The sequence below is a fragment of the Prionailurus bengalensis genome, chromosome A2 (assembly GCF_016509475.1).
Source record: "Prionailurus bengalensis isolate Pbe53 chromosome A2, Fcat_Pben_1.1_paternal_pri, whole genome shotgun sequence".
In the NCBI taxonomy this organism is placed as follows: Eukaryota; Metazoa; Chordata; class Mammalia; order Carnivora; family Felidae; genus Prionailurus; species Prionailurus bengalensis.
The window spans coordinates 52,184,620-52,211,665 of record NC_057348.1 but is presented as its reverse complement, the minus strand read 5'-3'; the positions used below and the strand labels follow the sequence as shown (position 1 = coordinate 52,211,665).

Here is a 27,046-nt window from a genome sequence, read left to right as displayed (position 1 = left end):
CATTCAAGAAGAAATAAGCCCGCTCAGGAGAGAAAGTGGGCCAGTGCAGATGGTGTGCTTTTCCCATTCCACTCCAGGCTGTGAATTTTTCATTAAAGAAGCACTTACATGAGGTCCCCAGCTAGCAGGGGTGCACATACACATATGCCTTCTTGTTGATGTAGTTGTTTTCTGAACTGGGACTTGAAAACTGGAAACGGCATGGGGACAGAGGGACAGCAGAGGGGGCAGAGCAGCCAGGAGGGAGCTGGCTCAGGTCCCCTCTCTTCCACATTTTGGATGCCGCAAACTTTTGAGTCATGCAGCCTGCTTCGGCGCCCTCTCGCTTAATTGAACAATCTAATTCCCAGAATGGGAAGCAGATTACTAAAAGCTACGCAGGATGAATTGCTCTTTTGTTTCACCAGACACTATTTGAAAACATCCTCAAACTATTTTCTTTAGGTTTTACCAGCACTGACTCTAACTAGCAATGGACCTCAGGTTTCTAAAGATAGAAGGCTCAGGGGCCAGGTTCTCAGCCTGCAGGGCTGTGGGTTGTTTTGAAACCCACAAGGGCAGCCTTTGAGAGCCCAGGGGCTGGGGCACTCAACTCCGGAGACTTGGAGAAGGCACAGCTCTTCCTGGGAAAAAGCTTTTTTAATGACCCTCCCCATGAAGTGCTGGAGAGGAGAAAGGTCTGAATAAGGAAGAGTTTGCTGCCAACACCCTGGCAAAAAAAAAAGGGGACCAAGGAACAGACCTCCTGACACTGTCCAGGGAGCGGGAAATGTTGAAGACTAAACAGAACTCTTTGGAGGCATTTACTCAAGTTATTCTGAACACCTACTATAAGCCAGGCATGGGAGCAGGTCCTTCACGAGGTATCTTTTTCAGACCACACGTGTAGAATATTTCTGGAGATAGCTACCCAGAGCTTGGCGCCTCTGCTTCTCCAGCCCCTGGCACCTGTAGAGATGGACTGGGTTCAAACTGAGCGCTGTTCCTTACCAGCTGTATGACCTTGGGAAGGGACATCGCTTCTCTGAGTCTCAGCTTCCTCATCTGTAAAATGGGAATGACAATACCTCCCTTTGACAGGTTTCCAAGCATCATTTAACCCTCCCAACAATCCTTGAGGTAAAGAGAATCAACATCATTTCAAAGATGGGGAAACTGAGGTGTGAGCAGTTCAGTAACTCACCCAAAGTCATACCAGGAGCAAGCAACAGAGCTGGGATTTGAACCTAGGGATCCTGGCTCCAAAGCCCGCACTTCCAGCCTCAATGCTAGCTCTGAGATTCCTCTGTAACACTAACATCACTGCCTTCTTCTCTTCTTCATTAATGAAAGCTGTCATTAAACGCATGCTCCAAAGCTATCTTACGTGTTTTTGCATATAACATAAAGGTAGTACGCAGCACATGTCCTTCGTAATTTATTAATTTATTCAAGTAGCACTTAGTAAGATGTCTTTAGTGTGCCAGTGTTACACCGGTGGTCCATAAAGAGCTCATGTTCTAATGGGGAAAGCAGACAAGAAAATAGAACTGGGCATAGAGAGGATCAAGACAGAGAAATCATTGGGACCATCATCGGGGATTTGGCCACTACCAGGATGTGGAGATCAGAGTGAGCCAGGAGATCCTGGAGGGTAGGAGGGAGTCAGCAAAGAAGGGCGGGGAGCACGTGGGGCAGAAAGGCCACCAGGTGCAAAAGGCTGGAACAAAAGTTCAGTGAGACCAGGGAAAGGCATGGCACGTTGGGTAAGCGCGGCAGAAGCCAGGGTGAGAAGTGGGATGAGGACAGAGCTGGACTATGAGCCTTGCTGAGGGGCTAGGGCTTCATCCTGAGGGCAACAGGAGCCTCACTGAATCTTAAACAGGACTGAGACCCTATCAGATACATATTCTGGAAGACTCTCTTTGGCTGCAGTGGGAAGAATGGGCAGTAAGGGTAGAATGGGGCAGGGCTGCCTTAGTTTGCATAGTAATTGGTGAGGGTCTGGACCAAGGTAGGGGAATGGCCCTAGAGGAGAACAAGTGGGCTTGAAAAAAGCACAGGAACAAGGTGACTGCTGGGGGTGGCAGGTAGGAGGGAAGAGGGGGTTTCCAAGTGACACCCAGCTTCATACTTGGATGGATGGCGGGCATTAGCTGAGCAGGGGTGAATTGTCAAGAAGGTTGGAGGAGGAAGAGGTGAAGAATCAATCTTTTAGACAAGATGATTTTGAGGTGCCTGTGGGACACGTAGGAAGCTGCAATGCCCAGAGGCAACTGGGTCTCTGGGTGTAAAGCTCAGAAAAGAGACACAAGGAGGAGATTCAGACCTGAGCCATCAGGGTGTTCTGGGAGCACATGAGGCTCCCTTGGGAGAGCTGGAGGAGGAGGAGGAGGCAGGGGGAGGACGTGCACAGAGCCTCCAGAACCCCAACATTTACAGGACAGGAGAGGAAGGGAGGAGCCCTTGCAGGAGGGAGACAAGTGTGAGCAGAAAAGCAGGGAGCAACAGGAGAAGCCGGCATCCCTGGAGGCGGAGGACATTCCAGAAGGGGAAGCAGTCCACCTGCCACGTGCTGCAGGGCAGCCTGGCAAGACGGAGGGTGTCAGGGGATTTGGGACCAGAAGGTGGGAGTGAGGCAGGGAGAACAGATCCTCGTGGGGTAGACTTCAGGCAGCTGTGAGTGAGGAGCAGACATGCAGTGGGATGCTGGTGGGACCCTGGAGAGTTTGCCTCTTATGGGTCAGAGACCGTGGTAGCTGGAAGGGCCACACAGAACACAAGAGCTGTTTTACTTATAATGGGGTGAATGTGTTGGGGAAATCAAGAGGCCAGTTTGGAAGGAAACCAACCTTATTATTTTTTTATTTTTTTATTTTTGAGAGAGTGACAGCAAGCACATGCCCGTGAGCAGGGGAGGGGCAGAGAGAGGGGACAGAGGATCCAAAGTGGGCTCTGCGCTGACAACAGATGCAGGGCTCGAACTCAGGAACCGTGAGATCACGACCTGAGCCGAAGTCTGGCACTCAACCCACTGAGCCACCCAGGCGCCCACAATCTGTCGTTATTAAGAGACTGCCAGGAGAGAATTGGAAGGAGCTGGAAGCAGAGGGGACTATGGCAGGTGCCACATGAAAGCTGTACAGCTCATTACATTCAGTTCACTGTGAGGGTATTATTAGACCCATTTTATGGGTGGGGAAACTGAGGCCAAGTGAGGTAAAGGAACTTGCCCAGATTAGGACTTGAAACCAGGTTCTTCCGGTGCCCACACCCTTTCCCCCACTGCTGCCCCGCCAGAAATGGACCCCAGCAAAAGGATGCCTCTCACTCAAGGCTTCTCCCCCATCCTTCACAGTCTGAGGGAAAATGGCTGGGTTCCCAAATCCAGTCTCCAGACATCACCCTCATTTCCATCTCAGTGTCTCATACACAGAGAGGCTGAGTCTGGAGAGGAGGAAACAGCCTCACACCTGGGGCTTCCCTAGCTTGCAGAGCCAGGCATGGTCTGACCCCAGAAAGCGGAGAAGGAGCAGGCAGCCAGGCCCCTCTCCTCCACCGGCAGAGAGCCTGGGAGAGGCCATGTGGGAACAGCTCCCAGCGTGGCTGGCCGGCCGGAGAGGCCTCATCTTGATGTCCAGCACGGAGCCGGCAAACACATCACCTTTCTTTAACCTGCCACGGAGTAAGTGTTGCCAGGGACGCACAGACCGCCCTAAAAACTGGCGCTGAGGGGCTGGGCTATAAATAGCCTTGCTGGTCTTCCTTTCTGGTCTCCCCAAGCAACAAACAAACAAAAAAGGGCCCATCACCAAAACTAATGTGCCTTCCCTGCCCCCTCCAGAGTTTCTCTGCCTTCGGGGTTCTGCGCTCACTTCTCTGGGAAGAAAGAAGTGCAGGCCCCCAGCTCTGACTTGCTCCTATGAGCCCCAGCAGAGATCCTAAATGCTGCTGGAGGCACAGGGCAAGGACCCTCCTTGTCAAGCAACTGAGGCCTCTGCATCATGCCATCTTCCAGCAGATAGTTATCAGGTGCTAACTCCATGCCGCGTACCCTAAGGACTAAAGCCACAACGATGAGTGAAGCAGGGGTGCCCTGAGAGAGCACCCCCTCAGGTTGTACCCAGGAGTATGAAGAAAATAACAAGGACCATGATAGCCTGGATTTCCTCATGCTCACTCCCAAGGTAAAGGCAACAGTTGTTCCCATTTTACAAGTGGGAAAAGTGTGGCTTAGGGAAATTAATATGCCCAGGGAGGCTGAGGCAGAATCCGAAGCCTCACCTGTTCGACTTCAGAGGCAGAGCTTGGAGCCACTGTCTGGTCATGGGGAAGATGGAACAGAACTGTGTCATTTACAGAATGACCCAGGTTGGCATGAGGAGTCAGGAGCTACTGCTCCAATTTCTTCCGTCACTGCAGAAATCCCCCTAGGCCATGAGGAAGTACCCATCAGCCCCCAAGCACACCTTGACTTCTCCACCTTACAGGATTCATTCCTGTAAGGAATTCTTCCTCGTTCTTCCTCATTCTCCCAAGCTGTAAAAATTCTACCTGTCCTTTAAGCACCAGTTCAAATAACACAAAGCCTCACAAAGTGTATTCTTGGTCCCTACCTATATCGTAAGGGTTAGTCCATCCTTTCATCTAAAGGTTAAGCGAGCATCTACTGTGCACCAGGCACTCCTAGATCAGGGGTCAACAAACCTTCTTTAAAGGGCCAGTGTGTAAATATTTTAGGGTCTGCAAGCCATATGGTCACTGTCCCAACTATCTATCTTTGCAGTGTGAAAGCAGCCATACACAATTTATAAACAAGTGTGTCTGTCTTCCATAAAACTTTATTTACAAAAACAGGCAGGAGACGGGGTTTGGCCAGTGGTCTCTAGAACCCTGTCCTAGGCTTTCCAAAGAACAGCAATCCTTCCAGACACTCAAGAGTTCTCACCAGGACCTCAGTGGAGAAAACGAAGTACACTGTAGCCCTCCTTTGAGAATCTCAATGATCATCAGAATATTAAAGGTTCTAAGGAGTCCTGCGGTAAAGATACTTTTATACTCTGATTAACCCAATGTTTCCCAAGTTTATTCAGAAGTATTCCCCATTAAAGCCAAACTAAAACCACAATGAGATACTGTTTCATATCCACTTGGGTACACCTACCAGGATGGCAGTAATCAAAATAACAAGTGTCCCCTAGGATGTGGAGAAATGGAACATCATATATTTTTGGTGGAAATGCAAAAATGGTTTAGCCACAACGGAAAACGGTTTGACAGTTTCTCAAAAAGCTAAACATTCAACTCAGAGATTCCACCCCTAGGTTATTCCTAATAGCCAAAAACGGAAAAGCACCCAAATGTCCATTAACTGACCAACAAAAGGTGGTGTATCCATACAACGGAATGTTATTTAGCCACAAAGAATGTTATTTATGACGAAGTGATACATGTGATAACATGGGTGAGCCTTGAAAACATGCTAAATTAAGGAAGTTAGTGAGACCTTGCATGACTCCATTTATATGCCAAGTCCCAACTAGGCAAATTTAGGGAGACAGAAAGTGGAGGAGTGGTTGCCTGCAGGCTGGAGGAGAGATGAAGTGTAAATGGGTACTGAGAGCCCTTATGACGTGTTGGAGATGTTCCAAACCTGTATTGTGATGATGTCACGATCGGCAGTGATTCAAAATCACTGACTTGCGCACCTACAAGGGGAGCACTTTATGGAATGTAAACTGTAACCCAGTTACTAAGAAGTTGTCAGGAAGGGGGGCGCCTGGGTGGCTCAGTCAATTAAGCGGCCGACTTTGGCTCAGGTCATGATCTAGTGGTTCATGAGTTCAGGCCCCTCATCGAGCTCTGTGCTGACAGTTCAGAGCCTGGAGCTTGCTTCAGATTCTGAGTCTCTCTTTCTCTCTGCCCCTCCCCTGCTCACATTGTTTCTCTGTCTCTCTCAAAAATAAACATTAAAAAAAATTTTTTTTTTAAGTTGTTAGTAAGAAGTGTACTGTGCCATGTTTCTGCCTTTCCAAAGCAATACTTCCTCGAGGGCATTACGCAGAACACACACTTAGGAACAGCACACTGGCACTCTTGCGTCTGTTAGTCCTGTTTTGCTCCCATTGTTCAGGGGAAACTGAGGCTCCATGTATTACTGAGCTTGCCTTGGATCACAGACGGGGCTTGCGCCCCAGTCTTCTGTTCCAGTGCCCCCCTGGCTGGAGGGTGAGATCCAGGAAAGTAGAAGGCAGTGAGGAGCGTGAGTCTAGAAGAAGGGACTCTTATGGCATCAAAACTCAGGGAAGAGCCCTAAAACTTGTGCCTCATGGGGAGACATGAACAGAGGTACTGCAGGTCAGGAGGCAAAGTGCAGAAGGGGCAGGCCAAGCAACAGAGAGGCTCCCACGGCTTTGGGGAACCCGCTGGTTCGTAACATAGCACATCCTCATATGTATTACCTAGGTCCCACGCAGCAGAGAGGATCTCACCACCCACAGCTGGGGTCCCAGGACCCTCCAATTCCTGACCCTTTCTCCTCCTCACCAGGACTCAGCATGGCCCAAAAGTGCTGCCCAAGCCTTTCCAGTCCCACCCCACGGGCCCTCACAGTACCACACCTCTGCATCACCAGCCACCAAAAGCTCTGATGAAGTCTGACCATCTTTGCCACCCCTCGCGCCTCTGAGACGTTCTGTGCCGAGGCTAGCAAAGAGCTACTGTCTGCCAAGGAGGGACAGCACGCAGGAGAGGCACACGTGCCATTAGGAAAAGCCCTGGACAAGGAGCTCCAGAGTGGGGAGGAGGGGTCTATTCCCAGCTCTGGTGTCTATCACCAGGAGACCTCCATCCTTTGAATGTCACCTTACCAACCGGGAAGGGGGGCAGGCTGGACGCAGAAGTGAGAGGAGCTACCATTGGTCAGCTACTCACAATGCACCACTGTCCCTTCACACTGACAGCACCTTGAAGGGTGGGACAGGTACACCATTTCACCAACGAGGGAACAGAGGTTCCGAGTCACATGCCCAGGGACCCCACCAGTAAGTGGGAGGGTCAGGTTCCCCAGCTTTGGTGCTTCTTCCCCATCAAGATGTCTACCAGCATCAGTCTAGAGCAGACGTGAGGATACATGTGTGTCAGGCATCTTGACAGTTTCATATACTTTCTTGTGGTTTCATTAAATATCATCTGGACTAGGGATGCCTGGGTGGCTCAGTTGGTTAAACGTCCAACTTCAGCTCAGGTCATGAGCTCACAGTTTGTGGGTTCAAGCCCCACAGGAGGCTCTGTGCTGACAGCTCAGAGCCTGGAGCCTGCTTTGGATTCTGCGTCTCCCTCTCTCTATCTGCCCCTCCCCTGCTCGCTCTCTCTCTCTCTCAAAAAATAAACATAAAAAAATCACCCAGAATAGAGTTAATGCACTGAAATTTGGTAACAGCCCCTTATGCATTATTCTGTGCCTGAGCCTGAATTAAAGTCATTCATTAACACCTGTGCCACCAGCTACAGGGCCATAAGCTATACACCAGGAGGCCAGCATCAATTTACATCTGTCATCACAGTAGATCAGAGTCTTTGAGTGTCACAAGCACCATCTGGCTCAGCTGAAAACAACAGTATTCTTTCAAAATCAAGATTCAATCATTTTCCTAAAGGAACCTCTTGAAATCCAGCAAAGACATAACCCAACAGGTGCTTTTGTTTTGTTTTTGCTGGGCACCAGAGCCTTCTCTTCACCCATTCCCATTCATTTTTCCCTCCTTCCATCAATTATATTCTCCCCAATCTGCTAAAAAAAACCTCTTCCTTCAAGGACCTAGGTCCAGCAGCCTGCAAAGAGAAGGGACATGCTGGTCAGATTCTGCCATGGGATAAAACAGGCAGCTGCCCGCATTTCAGACACAGGCAAGAGGAGCATGGAAGGGCGAAGGGGCGAAGGGACGCGGGTGGGGTGGAGAGTCCTTCTCTCAGCCCAGTTCTGGCTCTGGCTTGCCAAGAGAGGCAATTTGGACAAGTCCCTTAACCTCTCTCTGCCTCAGAATCCCCTGTGTGGGATGAGGACCCCCACAGTGATGTTACATCATTTATCCCCTGGGTGGGTGGTTGGAATTGAAAAAGCGTGGCTGGAGGGCATGCTCCGGGCCAGGGCACAGGGCCAGGGCTTCCCCTTCCCCTGCTGCACCATCAAGACATAAAAGAAACCTCAGACAAAGCCCTGTGGTTCACTAAATTGCTACCTCTCATTATTTAGTGTAAGTCATCCACCATTTTTTTGTGTGTGAATACAAACACACTCGTGGCTGATTCTATATACAAATATCTTTACTCCACCAATGAACAAAAGATAATAGATCATAGCTCTTCAGCACTTCCTAATAAGCTGAATTACTCCTCCTCCGCCTCCCATTCTGCGGGCAAAGAAAGTGAGTTGCCGGGAGGTGTAAGTAACGAACACACAGCTCATAAGTGGAAGCCACAGGGTTCAAATTCTTGTCCTGGGGTCCCAAAGCCCAGGTCTCTGCATCCCCATACCGCATCACCATTCTTTTAAAGAGCATTTCAGTAATTCTGCGTACAAGCAGTGCTTCTACTCTCAGCTCAGTGGTGTATTCAGACTGCATCAGCAGAAGAAGGGTTAACCGCTCCTTCTTGGGGCAGGGGCTCTGGGTGAGCGGGCACCCCAGTGCTGACAACTGAGGGCAGATAGCTTACCGCTGGGGGGGGGGGGCGGAGTGGGAGCGTCACCTTGGGGCTCTATCACTGTCAGTGGGGGACAGGTGCTGCATGCTGCTTCTTGAAAGCGGGGGCCTGGGTCTGACTTCGAGGGTGGTTACCAGGCTAGATCTAGAGGAAACAAGGGAGCCACAACAGTGGGCTTTGACACGTAACCCCTCTCAGCTTCAGCAGTGTGGACATTGGAATGCTATCGTGTGTGCTGTTTTTTTCCTTTATGTACTTAAACATGCTTCCTACATCTTCTGCAAAAAAACATGGACTACTTTTCCAGTAAGGAAATCGAGTGTCCACTGGAGAACCCACTTCTGTAAAAGGGAGCTGACCTTTACAGAATAAAATTCCTGAACCTGGGAATTTCTTTTCTTCAACACACAGAGCAAAAAGAAAGGTAAGAAGAATGGAGCTAAATGCATAGGGAAATACTGACAGGAAGAGATTCTGAATTGTTAACAACAGCCTCAAAGTTTGTGTCGCCCCAAATTATACGTTAAACCCTAACCCCCAGGGTGATGGTATTAGGAGGTAGGGCCTTTGGGAGGTGATTAGGTCATGAGGGTAGAGCCCTCCTAACGGGACGAGTGGCCAGAGAGTTCTCTTGCCCCTTCCACCACGTGAAGGCACAGCGAGAAGATGGCCACCTATGAACCAGGAATGAGCTTTCACGACACACCAGATCTACCGGCACCTTGATCTTGGACCTCCAGCCTCCAGAACTGTGAGAAATAAATTGTTGTAGAAGCCACCCAATCTGTGGTATGTTTGTTATAGCAGCCCAAACGGACTAAAACACATATTTATAAATTATGTATATCTGATGCACAGATGTACCTCATTTATGTAGCTGTTGTGTTTGAATCACTTACAACATTCACTACTTCTGCAACCAGTTAAATATTAAATAATTAGAAGGAAAAGGACACAAAGTGCCAGTTTGGGTTTGCTTTGGTGCATCTCCTGAGAGCTAGGAAGGGCGGCCCAGGCCTGCTCCCTTGTAAGGGGGCTGGTGATCTCCTCCCTGCTCTCCTTAACTCAGGCCCCCAGGAGCCTCCCTGGTGGTGAGGATTGAGCAGAGAAGGAGGTGAATTCCTCTGGTCCACAGGAAACATCTGTAGGGGGAGGCAGCCCCTCCCAACCCCACCGGAGAGCAGCACCTTCTGGAGAAACCAGGGCTGCCCTGGGGGCAGCCAGAGCCAGGAGTTTTGAGTTCTGGTGTATGAGCTGGGCAATCCCTTAGCTTCTCCAAGATTATGTTTGTTCAACGGGAAAACAGAATTGTTTTTCATCTGCCTATCTCATGGGGCTAATATAAAAATTAAATGAGATAATGTTAAGAAAAACGGTTTATACGATAAATAAATAATGACTAGTAAGTCACTACCAGGGCTGTGATTAAGATTTGTCACTCAGGGGGGATCATTATAATAAATGACAATGTATTCTGTAACCTCTCAGCTCCTATTTTTTGTAATTATGAAATAATCATGTTCCTGGTTTTAATTTTTTAACTCAAATAGTACAAAAAAAAATAAAAAGCAAACAAAACTCTCTTTCTCCACGCCTGTGTGCCCCCATCCCACTCTCGGGTCACCACGTTTAACAGCTTCCTGTGTAAGGTTCCGGAAATATTCTACGAAAACAAGGCATGTACATATATTTTTACAATTATGGTATTATATACAACTTTCTGCACTGTGCCTTTTCCACTTAATTTGACCTTAGAGATTTTTTTCCATATCAACACATTTTCTGTTCATTCCTTGTTAGCAGTTCTTGCGACGATACCACAATGTATCTAATCAGTATCACATTTTACATGTGTCCCTTTTTTTTTCCAACGATGACAAACGATGTTGCCATTGGCATGCTGTTCATAACTAGAATGGTTACCCAAGTAGGATAAAGTTCCAGAAGTGGAATTTTGGGGACAAAGCTGACACACTGCCCAAGCACTGAGAGTTATTGCTAAGTTGGCTTCCACTGCCGTGTAAAAGCTGTGAGAGAGTCCAGGCCAATTTGGAGCCTCCCCCCTGCCCCCATGAGGAAAAGCCCACCACAGATGCATGCCAGCAAGTAGCTGGGAGGCATTAACAGATCATAGGGATGTGTTCTTACTTTCTCAGGGCACAGATTGGCCAAGCAGAATTACCATCATCCTCACAACACTGTTTCTGCCCATCCCTTCCCACCCACATGCCCTCTCTCAGGCAGAAAACTCAATTTCATGCACTTGGACCAGGAAAGTGTCCCCCCAGCCCTGCCTCCTGCATCCACCTGGCAGCATGGGTGATCTGTCTTACTCCTATTATTCCATGGATGGGGCCTTTGGAGGCAGCCCATGGGATGATTTCAAACCCTTTGGAAAGGCACCAAGGTCCTTCACACTCGGCTCCAGCCTTGCTGGCTGCCGGCTCTTCCCCCAACACCTCAAACATTCTCCCGCTGTAGGGTCACAGGCCCCGCTACTCCTTCGGCCTGAGGCCTCATCCCCCACATCCACATGGCTGCCTCCCTCACTTCTCTCAGGTACCTGCTCAAATGTCACCTCCTTAAAGAGGCCCTCCTTGGTCCTGTGACACTCTTGTTCCCTGCCTGCTTTTTCTTCAGCAGAACGATCCTGACTTAAGCTAATACTTTCTGCGTATTTGATTGTCTGCAAAGCCAGCTCCACCAGGAGAGTATGTTGTTCTGTTTATACCGTATCCCAGAACCTACAATGCTATCTGACATATAGTAGGTACTCAGTAAAGACTTGTGACTGACCAGATGCTCTGGCTCCTGCCTACTTCCTCAGCAAAGCCCCCACCATCCCCCAGGCTCCACATGCAGTAGTATGGCAGGTAAAGTCTACAAGCCTCAACATTTAGCTTCAGGTCTTGCTTCGGTTCTTGCTTACGCTATTTCTCCACCTGGCATGCTATTCAATCACTCCGCTGGCAAACACATAAACTTCTATTCACCCTTCAAAACACAGCTAAGCCTCATCAACTCCATGAAGCTTTCCCCAAAGCCCAGACTTCCTCATCTTGGCCCAATGCAACCATCCTACACATATCCGTTGCTTTGTATTTCAAAAAATCTTTTATTTTATCACATCTTTACTTTCCAGCTTCCCCCACCAAGCTGTGTGCTTCTTTGGGGACAGATAGCACCGCCCCCTCATGTTTCTGACTACTGATAAGGTGTCCAACACCTAGTAAGTTCTCAGAAAATGTCAAAAGAACAACCAGGTGAAGAAAATGCACTGAGAGTTCTCCAGGTCCACCATGAGGGGCACACAGACCTGGCTGATGAGACTTCTCTAAGAATGCTTAGAAGAATCCACGCAGACTTTCAAAGATGTGGATGACATCTTCCTTGTAAAAATTAGCTACCACATATTGAACACTTGCGACCCAGAAAGCATACAGGCCTCATCTCTTCTAACACTCCTGAAAACCCTGAGAGTTAGGTCCTATGACCCTCCCATCTTCAGAGAAGCAGATGGAGGTTTAGGAGGGTAAGCTGCCCGGGGTCATGCACTGGGCTGGTAGAGGAAGCGATGACTTAAACTGGATTCTAGAACTTGCCGCTCAAGTCTACACTGTGCACGTCAAGGAGGTAATACACTGGGAGTGGAGTACTCCAAACTAGCAGGAGTAGACAGTGCCATGCAGTGCTGGGTTCTGGGTTAGGGAAGGGACATTTCTGAACCTGCAGTAGGAGGCACTATGGCTGCTTCAGACGCACAGGCTGACGCTGCATGAGGATCAGCCATGAATCCACACCTGTAGAGGCAGGGGCGAAGTGGGGCACCAAGCCTCAGTACCAGGAGCTAACTTGGGCACCCCACTTACACCCCATCAAAGTTAGTATGTGTTCTCCCCTTTAATCCTCAACAGAAATCCAGAGAGGCTGGCAAAGCAGGGAATGTGACTAATTTCCAACTCACAAATAGGAAAGTCAATCACAAACATTCTCTTTCTGCACTCAGTCCTTTCCAAAGGGTCTAAACTATACCGGGCTCAAGACAGGGGAGGACCCATTCAATCCTCATCTCAGCCCTGCAGGTGAATGTTATCATGATCATTTCCAATTTACAAATGAGGACAATGAACTTTGAGGAGTTAAGAAACATCTGTTCAGGGGTGCCTGGGCGGCTCAGTCGGTAAAGTGTCCGACTTGCGCCCAGGTCTTGATCTCGCGGTTTGTGAGTTCGAGCCCCACGTCGGGCTCTGTGCTGACAGCTCAGAGCCTGGAACCTGCTTGGGATTCTGTATCTCCTTCTCTTCCTGACCCATCCTCCGCTCATGCTCTGTCTCTGTCTCTCAATAAATGTTAAAAAAAAAATTTTTTTTTTAAAGAAACATCTGTTCATTTATTCACCCTTCCACTCACCCATCTCAACTAATATTTGTTAAGCACCTAGAATGTGCTGGCAGAACAGGGAACAAATGAGGGCAGCCCTTCCTGGCATGGGGCTTACATTCTAATGGAGTGAGGGAGAAAATAAGCAAAGATGCGGGGATTTCAGTAAGGGCTACGTAGACAATAAAACAGAGCTATGGGGTTGAGAGGGGCTGAGTGCTGATATAGCTAGGATGGCCAGAGAGGGCTTCCCAAATGACATCTGCATGAAGATTTCATGGTAAGAAGGAGCCAGACACATAAGGATCTGGTGAGGAATCTTCCAAACAAAGGGAACAACAAAGACCTGTGACTGAGCATGGGTCAAGTACGTACAAAGGACAGAAGGAAAGCCAGGTGGAGGAGGGTGATGGTGGAGGGGAAGGAGTCTGAGAGGGAGGCAGAGCTGGGCCCTGGGTCCACAGGAATCAGGGCTTCACTCCAGCTCCCCTGCCTCCCAAATTTTGTGTCCAGAGAAAATCAAGTGGCCACATGATTTAGAAATAATGAAATTTTAAAACCTTGTCCAGTGAAGATACACCAGAAAGATAAGACCACATCCTTCTGAACAAAGATACAGAACTGAAAACCCTTAGAGCTTAATTCAGGCCCAGCACACAGTATGTGCTCAACAAGTGCTAGTCGAATGGACACCACGAAAAAGTGATTTTAATTGTACACACAGCAAATATGGACTTGCTGGAGACACGTGGACTAATGGAATCCAAGGCCTGATGTGAGGACAGACCAAAGCCCACCTGATGCCACGACGGTGGTTACACTCTTGGCAGTACTCAATCCCAGCAGAGGATACAGGCTTAAAATTTAGGACTGCAAACATATTTAGATAAATGCTCAGATGCCAGAAGCATAATGAGTTACTAAGAAAACCAGAACGGCCTAATTTTGAAATTTGACATGAGAAAGACAAATTGCCCCTGCCCCATAGGCCCCTTGCTTGAGCCACAGTCCAAGACTGACCCAGGGCCCAACCTTTTCTCACTGGCTAAGCCAATAACTTGTACCCTGAAAAGGGAAATGAACCTGTAAGACAGGGGGTGGGTTGGGCCAGGTGCCCAAGGTCAAAGTGAAGCTATGGCCAGTCATGTGCAGGGAAGTAACACCTTGTACCTGATTTTATGGCCGTTTAGGGGCTTGTCTCACCTCCGCTTCTAGAGGGCTAGAGTTGCATCCCACATTTCTGCCTCCTCCAAACGTGCAGTGTCCTTCCTATGAATACCAGGAACTCACACATTTATGGAATGAGTGAACGAGCAGGCAGCCAAGGCAGTCTATTTGGACCAAGCAGTGTGTGGGCCTGAATGAGGTCAGAGGCAGTAAGGAAAGGTACCAGGAGCACCCTGAGGTGGGGCACCCGTGAGCCAGCCACACAGGGAAACAGGACAAAGAACCAAAGAAGAAACGCTTCTGAGGAAACTTGATACAATACTTGAAGAGCTGTCACACTGGCAAGGAATTAGACATGCTCCATCCAAAGCCCCAGAAGTCAACTGTCAGCTGAATTTAAGGAAGAACTCCCTCCCAGCAAAGTATGTGTCAAATTGTGCTGCATGGACGGCTAGCATTCAGGGAGTGGGGGTAGGGTGGGGGTAGAAAGGAACGACTCCAAATGATTCCACAGGAAAATACATTTGGCAATTTGAGTTAATCAAAGACAACAGATGTTCTTGCCAAAGGGCACAGTTTTCAACACTTCTCAAATGCATGTGGCCCCAGTGGCTTTTCATAGGATGTTGTGAACATCTCACAGAGTCTCCTTTCCAAGCTCATCTCTGGGAAGAGATGAATTAGAACCACCTGACAGGGGCGCCTGGGTGGCTCAGTTGGTTATGTGTCCAATTTCGGCTCAGATCATGATCTCACAGCTCGTGAGTTCAAGCCTCGCATCAGGCTCTGTGCTAACAGCTCAGAGGTTGGATCCTGCTTCCGATTCTGTGTCTCCCTCTCTCTCTGCCCCTCCCCTGCTCATGCTATCTCTCTCAAAAATAAATGAACATTTAAAAAATTAAAAATAAATACATACGTACATAAAAGAACTGTCTGACAAAAGCATGTTATGAAAAGGTGATTGTCACACAGGTATCTGAGTACTTTTAGGATGTAGAATTCAACACTGCACAGATGATACAGATGCAATCTAATAGAAAACTAGAACCATGGGTTCATTCTCCCATGGACTTTCATCTAGAATGGCCACGCGGTAGGCCACAAGGTTCAGTTACACACGAGGATGCAGATTAGCTGTCTCCTCCCACCACTTTGTGTCCAAATAAGTTGATGATATGGATAGTGCAAAGGGATCCAGGAAGCAATCGATGCTGTTGGCCAGGGACCTTAGTGACAGGATGAATTCTTGCCAGAACCCACTCTGAGTTTTCGTGTAGTATTTCCAAGAAAATATTGCCTGCTTGTCTTCCTCGCATGCATCTATGCATTCTGTAAATATTCCTTGGGGATCTTCCACAGACCAGCAGTAGTAAGTAAAGCCAGACAAGGTGTTCCTTCAGGACTACCTTTTGGTGAATACAGACAATAAACAAACACATTTCACACACAAAAAAATGATTTGAGGTTTTCTATATATGACACAAAGGAAATAAATGGTGAGAAACAATGTAAGTTACACAGAGATCTTCTCCATTGTGGGGTTTCAGGATCGATTCTCTAAGGGAGCAAAGAGACCCTGTTTTACAGACCCTCAAAATATGCAGGTCACAAATAAGTCTCTGTAATATGCCTCTGGGAAATCATAGCCCAGTGGGGCTGGGAAAGGCCACACCAGTCCACCTACCACAGCAATCCTCTCTCTAGCACATGTCTTACATATGCTGTATTTGACACTATGACTCAGTAGGTCTGGGGAGGAATGGAGAACCTGAATTTCTAATCAGGTATTCTAATGCCACTACTTTGTAGACATTTAAGTAACACTATTGTATCAGGAATTTAAAAAAAAACCTAAATAAATGGAGGGCTATACCATGTTCATGGACAGAGAGGCTCAGACACAAAGATATCAATTTTCTTCTAATTAACCTAATCATTCAATATACTTCCTACCAAAATCCCCACGAAGTTATTTTGTTCTTTATTGTTGTTTAACCTGACAAACTGGGTCTAAAATTCATTTGGTAGGCAATTTTGGAAAAGAACAAAGACAAGTCCCCACATGTCTTACCAGCTCCAGGCTTACAATAAAAATGTGGGTGTAGTATTAACACACAATTAGCTAGAGAGACAAATGGAACAGAACAAGAGCCCCAAAGCAGACCTGTATTTTTAAGATAACTATGTATGGAAGATAGCATTATAAATCATAGGAAAAAGATGAATAATTCAGTAAATATGGCTGGAAAATTTGATAATTTGTATTAAAAAACAACAGCCCTGAACTCCTACACCATGCCATGTACAAAAATAAAATTCCAAGTAGATTATATTCTTAAATATGAAAACACAAAACTTTAAAACTTTAAAATTTTTAACATTTATTCATTTTTTTTTCAACGTTTATTTATTTTTGGGACAGAGAGAGACAAAGCATGAACGGGGGAAGGGCAGAGAGAGAGGGAGACACAGAATCAGAAACAGGCTCCAGGCTCTGAGCCATCAGCCAGAGCCCGATACGGGGCTCGAACTCACAGACCGCAAGATCGTGACCTGGCTGAAGTCAGACGCTTAACCGACTGTGCCACCCAGGCGCCCCAACATTTATTCATTTTTAAGAGACAGAGTGAGCGGGGGAGGGGCAGAGAGAGGGAGACACAGAATCTGAAGCAAGCTCCAGGCATTGAGCTGTCAGCACAGAGCCTGATGCGGGGTTCAAACTCACGGACTGCGACATCATGACCTGAGCTGAAGTCGGATGCTTAACCGAGTGAGCTACCCAGGCACCCCAAAACTTTAAAACTTTTAGAAGAACATATAAAAGATTTTTCCCCCAACTTTGGGTAGGGAAATACATCTTAAATAAGATACCAACTGTGCAAACCAAAAAGAACAGACTGGCAAATTTGACTTCAATAAAGTTAAAACTCCAAATGCCATAAATAAATAAGAAAAGCCACACACTAGGGAAGGCAATTTGCAGCATATTTATATCTAGAATGTGTCAAGATACTAATATCTAGAATGTGTCAAGAATTCCTACCCATGAGGAAAGACACACAATCCAAAGAGAAAAGAATACGAACGGGAAGTTCACAGATGAGGAACCCAAATAGGGAAAAACACATGAAATGTGCTCAACCTCGCAAGTCATTAGAGGAATGCAAATTTAGAACAGTCGGATGCAAAACTTAAAAATTAACCAGACCAAATGCTGTCTAGAATATGGAACAGTAGAATTCTCATACACTACTGTTTGGAAAGTAAATTAGAACAATCCTTTCAGAAAGCAATTGGACGTTATCTGATAAAACCGATAATAAACATGCACACTACCATTAGCAATCCCACTCTTAGGTACAGGCCAGGAAACCTTCCTTCACGCACACAGGGAAGCATGGGCAAGACATTTATTCAGTGTTCTTAGTAACACTGGGAAACTAGAGAAAGTCTAAATGCCCATCAAGAGGAGCTGGCTAAATACAATGTAGTCTTTTTATACATTGAAATACTATACAGCAGGAAAAAATAAATGAACCAAAGCTGCATGTATCAACAGGGGAACATCTCAAAACCAAAACTGAGCAAAGAACAAAGTTGTAAGAAAAGTAATGGATACCATCAATAAAAAACTTTTAAGTATGCCACAAAGATCTAGGTACTATTTGGGAGATGTATATATAGCATATATATAGCTGACATACAAATAGTTTATATATAATTTTATATAAAGCTTATACATTTTTATAATTTTATAATTTTATATAAAGCTTTATAATTTTTATAATAAAAGCTTATTAAAGTTTATAATTACATATTGATATAGAATGTGTATATATATGTATGACACACACACACCAACTATAAACATGAGAATGATAAGTCTAAATTCAGCATCATGACCTCTAGAGAGGTAAGGAGATGAATGGTATCTGGGAAGAGAATTAAAATGACTCATAAAACCACTGCCCCTCTACCCTACTTATAATCAGCATTAGGGTAGGCAATGTTCTTGAACAGAGCCATACTTTTTTCAGATTGAATAGTCTCAGAAAACATTTAGCCCAACCTCTGACCCACAGAGGAAACATCTCTTCAATACCCAAAACAAGGTGATCCTTCTACCTCAGAAGACCCCAAGTCAGGGCCTCTGTGTACTGTTATGCAGGTTGGCACTGTACAATTCTGGAGCACACATTTCACAATATGAATGAGGCCCCCTAGAGTTGTGCAGTGCACGACTTCTATAACCATACGTGGCAGCCCTGTAACTGCCAGGTCACAGACCCCTTTGGGATGTTAAGGAAGAATGCCCACCTCGGGGGAAATGCCCATTCACACAATTACTGCCTGTAATGTCGGTGGGTTCAGACACCTCCCCAACAATGCTTAGTGACCCTCCACCAGGTAAACACTTTCAGGGTTGGGTGATCACAACCTTCAGAAGTACTTGCAGACCGTGCTATGAAACTAACCTCTCCCTTAAGCACATTTAAACTTGCCTCTTTAGAACCTCTAACCATTCAAGTTCACCTGTTTCCTTTGCACATGACACTTCAGGTACTGAAGGAAAGCTAACCTGCCCTCTCTGCCCTGGAGACTTCTGCTTTCCAGGCTAAATACATTTCTGACTTAGCTTATAGCAAACATGCTATGTCTCCTCTTTTGTTAAAAACCCTTTTTTTTAAACTATCATTTTTAGCAAGCATTTCCTGCCCTAATAAGCAACCAGGCATGCTGACATGCCATCAAAGAACAAGAAAACATTCCTCTCAGCTGCTCCTTTAGGAAATGTGTAAAATCTCCGCACTGGCTTCCAAAGCAGTCAAACGTCCCCAGAAACCAGGAAGTGCGAAGCCAGAGAAAGAAAGGGTCAGACTTTTTCCAAGGGTGGGGGCAATGTTAACTCAGCAGAACCAGGACAGAGGCCCCACAGGCCAAGGGACACGAGTCACTTTCCACTTACTCCCAAAACTCCATGACGGGAGAGGTGGCGTTCTGCAGGGACACATGACTGTGGTTGCTCACGTTCAGTTTCTGGAACTCCACACAATTCTCTACAGTGGAAACAAGACAAGAAAGAGAAGATTAACCTCTGCAAGGGCTGGACCTTGGGAAACATTCAAAGCTGATGGTGCAACCAGGTGGTTTTAACTAGCCGCTCTAAGCAAACATGCCTCAGAGAACACCGAGGAGGAAAATCGATCACTTACAGTTTAAATGAGAGGTCTGGTCTGATTAGAACAGGAGGGAAAGGTTTGGGGGCACGACACCTTCTCTCACTTCCACTCCAAATGCCCTATCAAACTCTCCTCCTGCACAGTTCCGAATTTCCTTTCCTTTTTTCCACTTCCCTACAGAAGCCCTCTCCATGGCATTTATCTGTCCTGCCCAGTGGCCTCAGCAGGGGTGGAGGGTCTAAAAGAGTGAGTCAGTCACAGTGTCCCTACGACGGTAATGCATTTGAGACTCCGTTTTCCTTCACGTAGGAAGACACTAATATCGCAACTGCCTCATAAAGATGTGGGAACTGGACGAAATGGCGTGAGCCTGTAGGTGTAAAGAATTTCTGCTTTCTTCCTCATTCCCTTACTTGATTGGTCAATCCAAGAAAGGATTTATTGAATGTCTCATTTCATGAAACTTGATGACCAAGGGGGAGTTGAATTTCCAGTAAAAATATCCAACTGTTCGATCTTAAAGGCCCAGATTGACCCCCTCCTCCAGGGAGACTTCATCTATCTCCCTCCCCTGAATTCTAAGAAAAGCAGAATGTAAAGACCCTCCAAGGAACCACCTTCTCCAACTCCCTTCAATTTTGAAGAGGAGAATCTAAGGTTCAGGAACAGTCAAGGGACCCATATCCCTACCCACTCCCTCCTCTATAAAGTCAGTTAGGGACAGAACTGGGAGTCCACCCCAGCCAGTGCCCCATCTCGTGATTATCACCCAGGTCTGTTTCCCACCACAGGACCTGCACCTCTTTACAGCACCCCTGTTTACAGAGCTCTGCGCCAGACTGTGAACTCCCCGAGGGCAGCTGCACTGTTCACTCTGGAGCCCCTGCACCCAGCACGGAGTCAGTGGTCTGCTTCGCTCTGGCACTGCTCTCTCCTCGCATGGGTACAAACCCTCCAACTACATCTGTAGCCTCTGGAGCAGGAAGTACCTCTCACACATGACGTTTTTACACAACACAAGTGTTCACATGCTAGGAGAGAAAGGGGGCTGCAAACCAGTGGGAGAAAGGTTTGCTGTCTGCTGGGGAAAAGTCCCCCAATCGTCTGCCTCCTTCCTGCTCCTCCTGGCAAGGACTAACCACATTCTGAAAGCCGGGGGGGGGGGGGGGCTGTGGGGCCATGACATCCTGAAAGGAGTCTGAAAACCTGAGATTATAGGAACCTCATGCTTTTTTCCAGGGAAGGGAGCCCTTAGTTTTGATCAGTCTCTAAAACAGTGCGTCTCTTTTTTTTCTCCCTAGAGTAAACAAATTTCTCAGACATCCAACATTGACAAGGTATTTTTATTAAAATGACACCTGTGTACAAATAAATGAGTTATAAAGTCCTTGTGATTATAGTACTCATACGACTATAAAACCAGAATTAAATTTATACATTAAATACCAACTACGGAACACAATTCAAACTGATAGCATAAAATGTATGTGTAGGACAATGCCATTTTGTGAAATTAAATGGATTTCCTGACAGGAGAGTGGAGCCAAAGGGAGGAGGCAGGGTCTGTGGAGTTCAGCTTGCCTATTCTTCCACTGGCTACTTGAGAAGCAATTCTACTATCATTTTCCTCTGGTCACACTTGCGCAATATCTTCATTCTTACAGGTTGTGGCATTCCTAACTGGACTTTGATGAATACCAAAGCACCATTTACAAATTAAATCTCTGTGCTCTCCTCCATTGGCCACCATCATCCTACTTATCAAGAACCCATCTTAAACTGTAAACACGCACAACGCTGGGCACTGAAGTCTCCTGACTGTCCTCGGTGGAAGGTGGTTGTGCAGATAATCTAGAACATGTGCGTATTTTTAGAGTGCCCTCAAAATAAACACACACAGTTAAATTATCATGGAGGACTTGCAGGCCTCCAAGAATATATCCTTGAATTTTAATTTGATAAACATCTCTATGAAGTCCCCAGCCAAAGAAAGGTTAGGAACCAGTGCCCTAAAGAGAGATAGTGAGACCTCCACACAATCCAACAGTGGGAGCAGGGCAGTCACCACAACACTGGAAGTGACATCACAGCACTTTCTAGACCTACTACTCCCTACTCCCTGTTCCTTATGCTGACAACCAACATCCCACCCAATCTTACCATACTTCAGCCTGCAGGATGAAACGACCCTTCCAGGGATAACCTAACCACAGGTTATAACACAGATGGTGAACAGCTTAAAACATGTGTGTTCATTCCAGTCAAAAGGCAGTGGCTGCCTGGAGCACTGCTGAGAAGGGTTCTGAGGCCAAGACTAGGCTCAAAAGGATAGAGTTCTACAGTCAATTAGTGATGTCTGCTCTGAGCACAGCCATCACAGATAGGGAATAAATATGTTGTTGCTTTCCCTAGATTTTAAGACACCATCTTGATAGGATGGACAAACTGAAAAGCAAACAGCACATTAGAATCCAAAGTAATCTAAAGAGTTATCCATTCAAGGAAGTGGGAGAATGGTACATTCAAATTTCTACCTGGGTTAGATTGGGAAAGTAAATAAGCATTGTGAGCTGAGTGGAGACTGTGGCCAACTTGTGGACAGATGCCTTATCCAAAGACAACTGCTTATCAGCCCCAGCTGCTGTCAAGCAAGACTGTGAGAATGTGGGTCTGCTATTGCCAGATCTTTTATTTATTTTTTTCAAGAGAAGCGGGAAATCTGGATTTTCATGTGAGGTCTTCTGGTTTTTAAATTTTGGCAACCAAACACATTTTTGAAATTCACTGATCACTGAGTTAAAGCCTAACTGGTCTACACACCCATGGTTTGCAACCCTTGATCTAGCCTAACCCGTTCATTTTACAGAGGAAAATCTGACACCCAGAGGGGCCCGGCTGGAACTAGAGCCTGAACCCCTCTCTGTCCACAAAGGGCTCAGTCTCTGTATTCAGCAAAGCGAGGAAAGAACATCACCATTCTTCTACCCATGCCAATTACTGAGCCAGGGCAACCAGACCCAGCACAGAACGGATCTCCAGTTTCAGTGGAATCTAGACTCATGTCAAGAGGCCAGGATTGATGTCCAGGACAAGGGCATACCCCCAATCCCTGGTCCCCCAGCAGGACCTGCAGAGAGACCCTCCCTGGGGACCATACCTGTGTTCCACTCATGCCCACAGGTAGCCCAGGGGAGCTCGGTGGTGAAGCAGTTGCTCAGGTAGAAAATGGCCCATGCCAGGATAATGATGTAGTACACGTTTAGATGGGCCTCGATCACCTGTGTTGCATAGCCAATGCCTGAAAGAACAAAGGGAGTGATGTGGGTCTCTTACCACCTTGTTAAAACAGTCTCAGCTGCCTTTCACAGCCTGACATCACCCAGGCACCATTTCATTCTTGAACTCAGTGCTTACCTTCAAACAAAGGGCAAACTTTCCTCCAACATGTAATGCCACCTTCACTCGTGAACTGTCCCAGAGCTGTTTCCAAGAAAAAAACAGGAATTCCACAGCAAATAAAAAACACCACATAGGGAATCAGGAACGCCCCTACAAGGATGCAAAGTAAGGGAATGAGGTTAAAATTGCCTCTACTATTTCGAATTCAGCACAAGAAATCTTTAATAATCACCTACGACGTGCAAGACATAATGTTCGCTGAGCTTGAGGTCAAGTTCACACCTTGACGACCACAGTCAGAAAACATGGCCCTGGGTTTGTGCTCTCTGCACATCTACCTCACATCTCCCAGCCTCAACTTGTTCATATGTAAAATAGGGCTTTTAATATTTAACATCCGTACCACTCATCTCACAGAAATGTTGTGCATCTAAGATGATAATGTAAAAAGGAAGTGTTCTCTTTGCTTAATTCTATAATGTATATATTTCACTCTCTAGCACTCTTTAGGTTAAATCCATTCTCTCCCTGAACATTACATTCTTCTTTTTTATCCTAAAGTAACCTCAACAGGCTAGGTGAAGGGGACCCCTTCCTCCTATTTACTTTGGCAGTGATCTGCAAAAAGAAAGAAAATACTTTTCATTAAGAAAAGCATTCTCAAGGAGATGTGCTATTAGCAATATGGCGCCCCAGTACATGAGACCCAGCTATGGAGTTGACTTATAAGGGGTTTGCAACAAGTATCTATCTCCCCAGAAGGCTGACTCTGAATCAATCTGAGAAAGACCGCCATAAACTTTAGTGCTCCTATCCTGGTACACAATACCCACTGCCTGGGCCTTTCTTTGAAACAAATGAAATAACTCAGGTGAGCATGAGCTACTATAACCAGAAAAGGATTTTCCAAATCCCTCATTCCCTCTCACCTGTTTAATAACAAAGCTTGGAAACACATGCTATTCCTCACGATCTAATCTAACAAATGAAGGCTTTAACTGAAATTGCTTTTTGCTAAATGAAGTCTCTTCAGCCTTAGAACTAATAGCAACAATTTTGATCAAACCTGATAGTAGGACCACATCCATCAAATTTTGAAAGCGTCTTTGAAAAGCTTTTTGGGGCAAGATACTGTTTTGTTGTTGTTGCTGTTTTCGTTTTCTTAGTTTCACATTGGGAAAGAAATCCTTTAAACTAGTGCTGGGATCTATGAATAGAATTGTATAGATTTTTTTTTAAAGGCAAGCAGTGGATAATCAGATACCCCAGCTATAGCAGAAGGCAAAAAGTGTGTGAAAGGAACAAGACAGTCTGTTTGCTGAATATAAATCTAAGTGATTAGAAGAAGCTACAACAGGTTCGCTAATATGCTCTGAACCCTCTAGAACCTAACAGCACTTTCTGAAAGACTTCTAACCCATGTATTCGCAAAGCTAGTACTCAAGATAACTACCTCAATTAAATCAGGATATTTGTGCGCCCAATGGGGACTCTTGGCGAGTTAAAAAAAAAAAAAACCTACTAATTTTTAAATTTTACTCACTGCAACTTTTTTTTCTTTTAATCTGTGCAGAATTTGTAATTAACCCAATTTACTCTGTCTCCTCCTTTTAGGAATGCATTGTTTTGGTATAACAATTTCCTGTATTAAAAAAAAAAAAAAGATGCTAAAACGATTTTTGCCTGGGACTACCCTAAACAGGGTTTCCACAGGTTTCTAAGAAGACATGGCAGCTAATAAAGGCTGAATCTGCAAAGGCAGAACTCAGCTGAGGCCACAGGGCACGTTCCGGGTCTCCAAGTCCACTCCCTCTGTCCCCAGTGCCAAGCCACCAACACCGGCGGCCACTTCATTACCAGTGCAGAGCAGGCTTGGAGCAGCCTGGGCTTTCAGGATGAATGTCTCCAAAGAAAGGGCCTGGGCCAAGCAGTACCCTTCTCGCTCTCCCTGCAGCTGCTCGAACAGGAAGTCCTACTCCGAGCGGCCTAACAGTGTGGTCCCTGCCAGCCAACTTCTGAGCCACCTCCACTGGGGTCTTGGGAATCTGCTAGAGGGGCAGGGGCACAGCAAAGAGGGAGGAATACATGGACACAAGCTTTTCCTGGGAGAAACTGTGCCACCCACGAAGGTTTCACAAGGTCCCTTGCCACACACCTACCATCTGTCCTGCTGATAGGACAGGTGGAGGCTCCTAAAGTCCTTCAGCTGAAAGATTTGAGGATTCACTGCAGAATCTCCACCAAACTGACTCAGACAAGCCACTAGGCACAACTCTCTCATCACCTTCCTCTCCCTGTCCCCCACTCCACACTCTCGAAGCATCTCCTAAATATTAAATCCGTGTCGTTGCTCTTTGTCCGTGTCTCTGACACCGGTGAAAGAAACCGCTTGGTGCCAGTGCTTCCGCCAGATAGGACCGAAAAGAGGACCTAGTAAAGGCCTTAAGGGCAAATGAAAGACGGGGCGGGCAATCGAACATCAACACCTCGCCCAAAAGTCCTCCCTGTTGTCAGTCCAATCCCAATTTAAAACAAGGCCTTGGTGTCAGAATCCCATCTTTATCTCTTTATGGGGTTACTTCTCTGACCCTTTGCATCCTCATCTGCAACATGGGTTTGCCACTGCCTGCAGAGATGACTTTAAGGATGAAATGAGATGATGGAGGGAAAGCTGAGTCTGGCATTTCACTAAGTGCTCAGAACCCCAGCCTACACGGATCCGAGTCCTTTTCCTTCACACTGGTTTCCAGTTGGGAAAGCTGAGGCTCCAAGGGGTTGTCTCCTGCCCCAGACGCTAAGGCACGTCTCAAAAGCAAGGAAGGGCTCCCAGCATGGGCCTCCACCCGACGCTGGTTCAGAACACACCTGGCGACCACGTCCTCGCGTGCTGGCAGGCGGCACATTCAGGTGCGAAGAAACGTGCACATGCGCCCTGGGACAGGCGAGCCTAGCCCCGGGAGAGCTCACGCGCCAGGTGGCCCAAGGCAGGCACTCCCCACGAGGGTCCCGCTACACGCAGGCGCGGGAGGGGTCACTCGCTCACCCCCTTGCTCCCCGCCCCCACCGGGCCGCTTTCCCCTCCTCGTTCCCGCTCACGCCGCGCGCGCGCCGCCTCACCTCCTCCGTTCTTGTAGCACAGGTAAGGGAAGCGCCACACGTTCCCCAGCCCGATGATCTCCCCAGCCACGCTCAGCACGAACTCCACCTTGTTGTTCCAGTGGCCGCGCTCGTGGACCGCCTTGTCGCGCTTGTCGCGCGGGTCGCGCGCGGGCGCCGCGCCCCCGCTGCAGCCGCCGCCGCCTCCCAGCGCCTCAGACTCCCGCGCCTCCTCGGCAGCCTTCCCATTGCCCAGAGGCAGCGCCTTCTCCGCCGTCATGGCCGCGCTGGCTGCCTCGTGCGCCGGGCCCGGCTCTGCGCCGCCGCCCCGGGCGGGCTGGCTTTTCAGGAGGCGCGAGCGGGCGGGAGGGGGGGAGGCAGGGGGTGGAGCTGAGGGGCCGGGCCGGGCCAGCGCGGGGACCGGGACGCGGCGCGGCGGCCCGGCCCTCAGGGCGCCCACGCCGCCTCAGCCCGGCAGGGCCCGGGAGCCCGCGAGCACCTTGCGCGCGCCGAGCACCTTGCGCGCGCCGAGCACCTTGCGCGCGCCGAGCACCTTGCGCGCGCCGAGCACCTTGCGCGCGCCGAGCACCTTGCGCGCGCCGAGCACCTTGCGCGCGCCGAGCACCTTGCGCGCGCCGAGCACCTTGCGCGCGCCGAGCACCTTGCGCGCCCTTCCTGTTCACCTTCCTACTGGCCTCAGCGCAAGAGTGGAAGCGCCCATTCAGGCCTAGGTTGGGCTGCTGACGCCAAACCCCCAAATTCCACCACTCACTGTAATCTCCAACAGCTTGGGCCTCGGTTGCCCATCTCTAATAAGAGAAGTGGGCTCTAGACCAGGCATTTCCAACTTTAAGGTGCACACCAAGCACCTGCAGGTCCCTGCAGATCCTGATCCAGGGGGTTGAGCTGGGCTGGAGCTTCTGCGTTTCTAGCAAGCACCCAAGTGCTGTGGATGCTGCTGGTCCGGAGACCACACCTGAACGTAACAGGGAGTAAATGAACTCAATTTCTTCCCACTTCTCAAGGTTTGTGAGCTCCCATAGGATGGGTACACCTTCATGTCTTGTTCATCCTCGTGCTCACTGTTCTAAACACAAGGAGGCAGGACAGTGTGGCAGTTAAGGGCATCTGTCTGATGACAG

The 27,046-nt window shown here is 47.6% G+C and overlaps 1 protein-coding gene across 2 annotated transcripts in view; it reads right to left on the bottom strand.

Annotated features, from left to right (window-relative positions):
- SLC6A11 (solute carrier family 6 member 11) overlaps positions 1-26,231 on the bottom strand; it is a 132,708-nt gene extending 106,477 nt beyond the window's left edge. Inside the window, exons 1-4 of one of the 2 annotated variants that reach the window (XM_043588127.1) lie at positions 25,926-26,231; positions 22,824-22,958; positions 22,567-22,707; positions 19,196-19,286 (exon numbers count right to left, since the gene is read on the bottom strand). In XM_043588127.1, coding sequence (XP_043444062.1) covers positions 19,196-19,286; positions 22,567-22,707; positions 22,824-22,958; positions 25,926-26,184 — 626 coding nt within the window. In that variant the 5' untranslated portion in view covers positions 26,185-26,231. The remainder of the gene's footprint in view (positions 1-19,195; positions 19,287-22,566; positions 22,708-22,823; positions 22,959-25,925) is intronic. The other variant, XM_043588126.1, reaches the window with a different exon arrangement.
- Between the last annotated feature and the right edge of the window lie 815 nt (positions 26,232-27,046).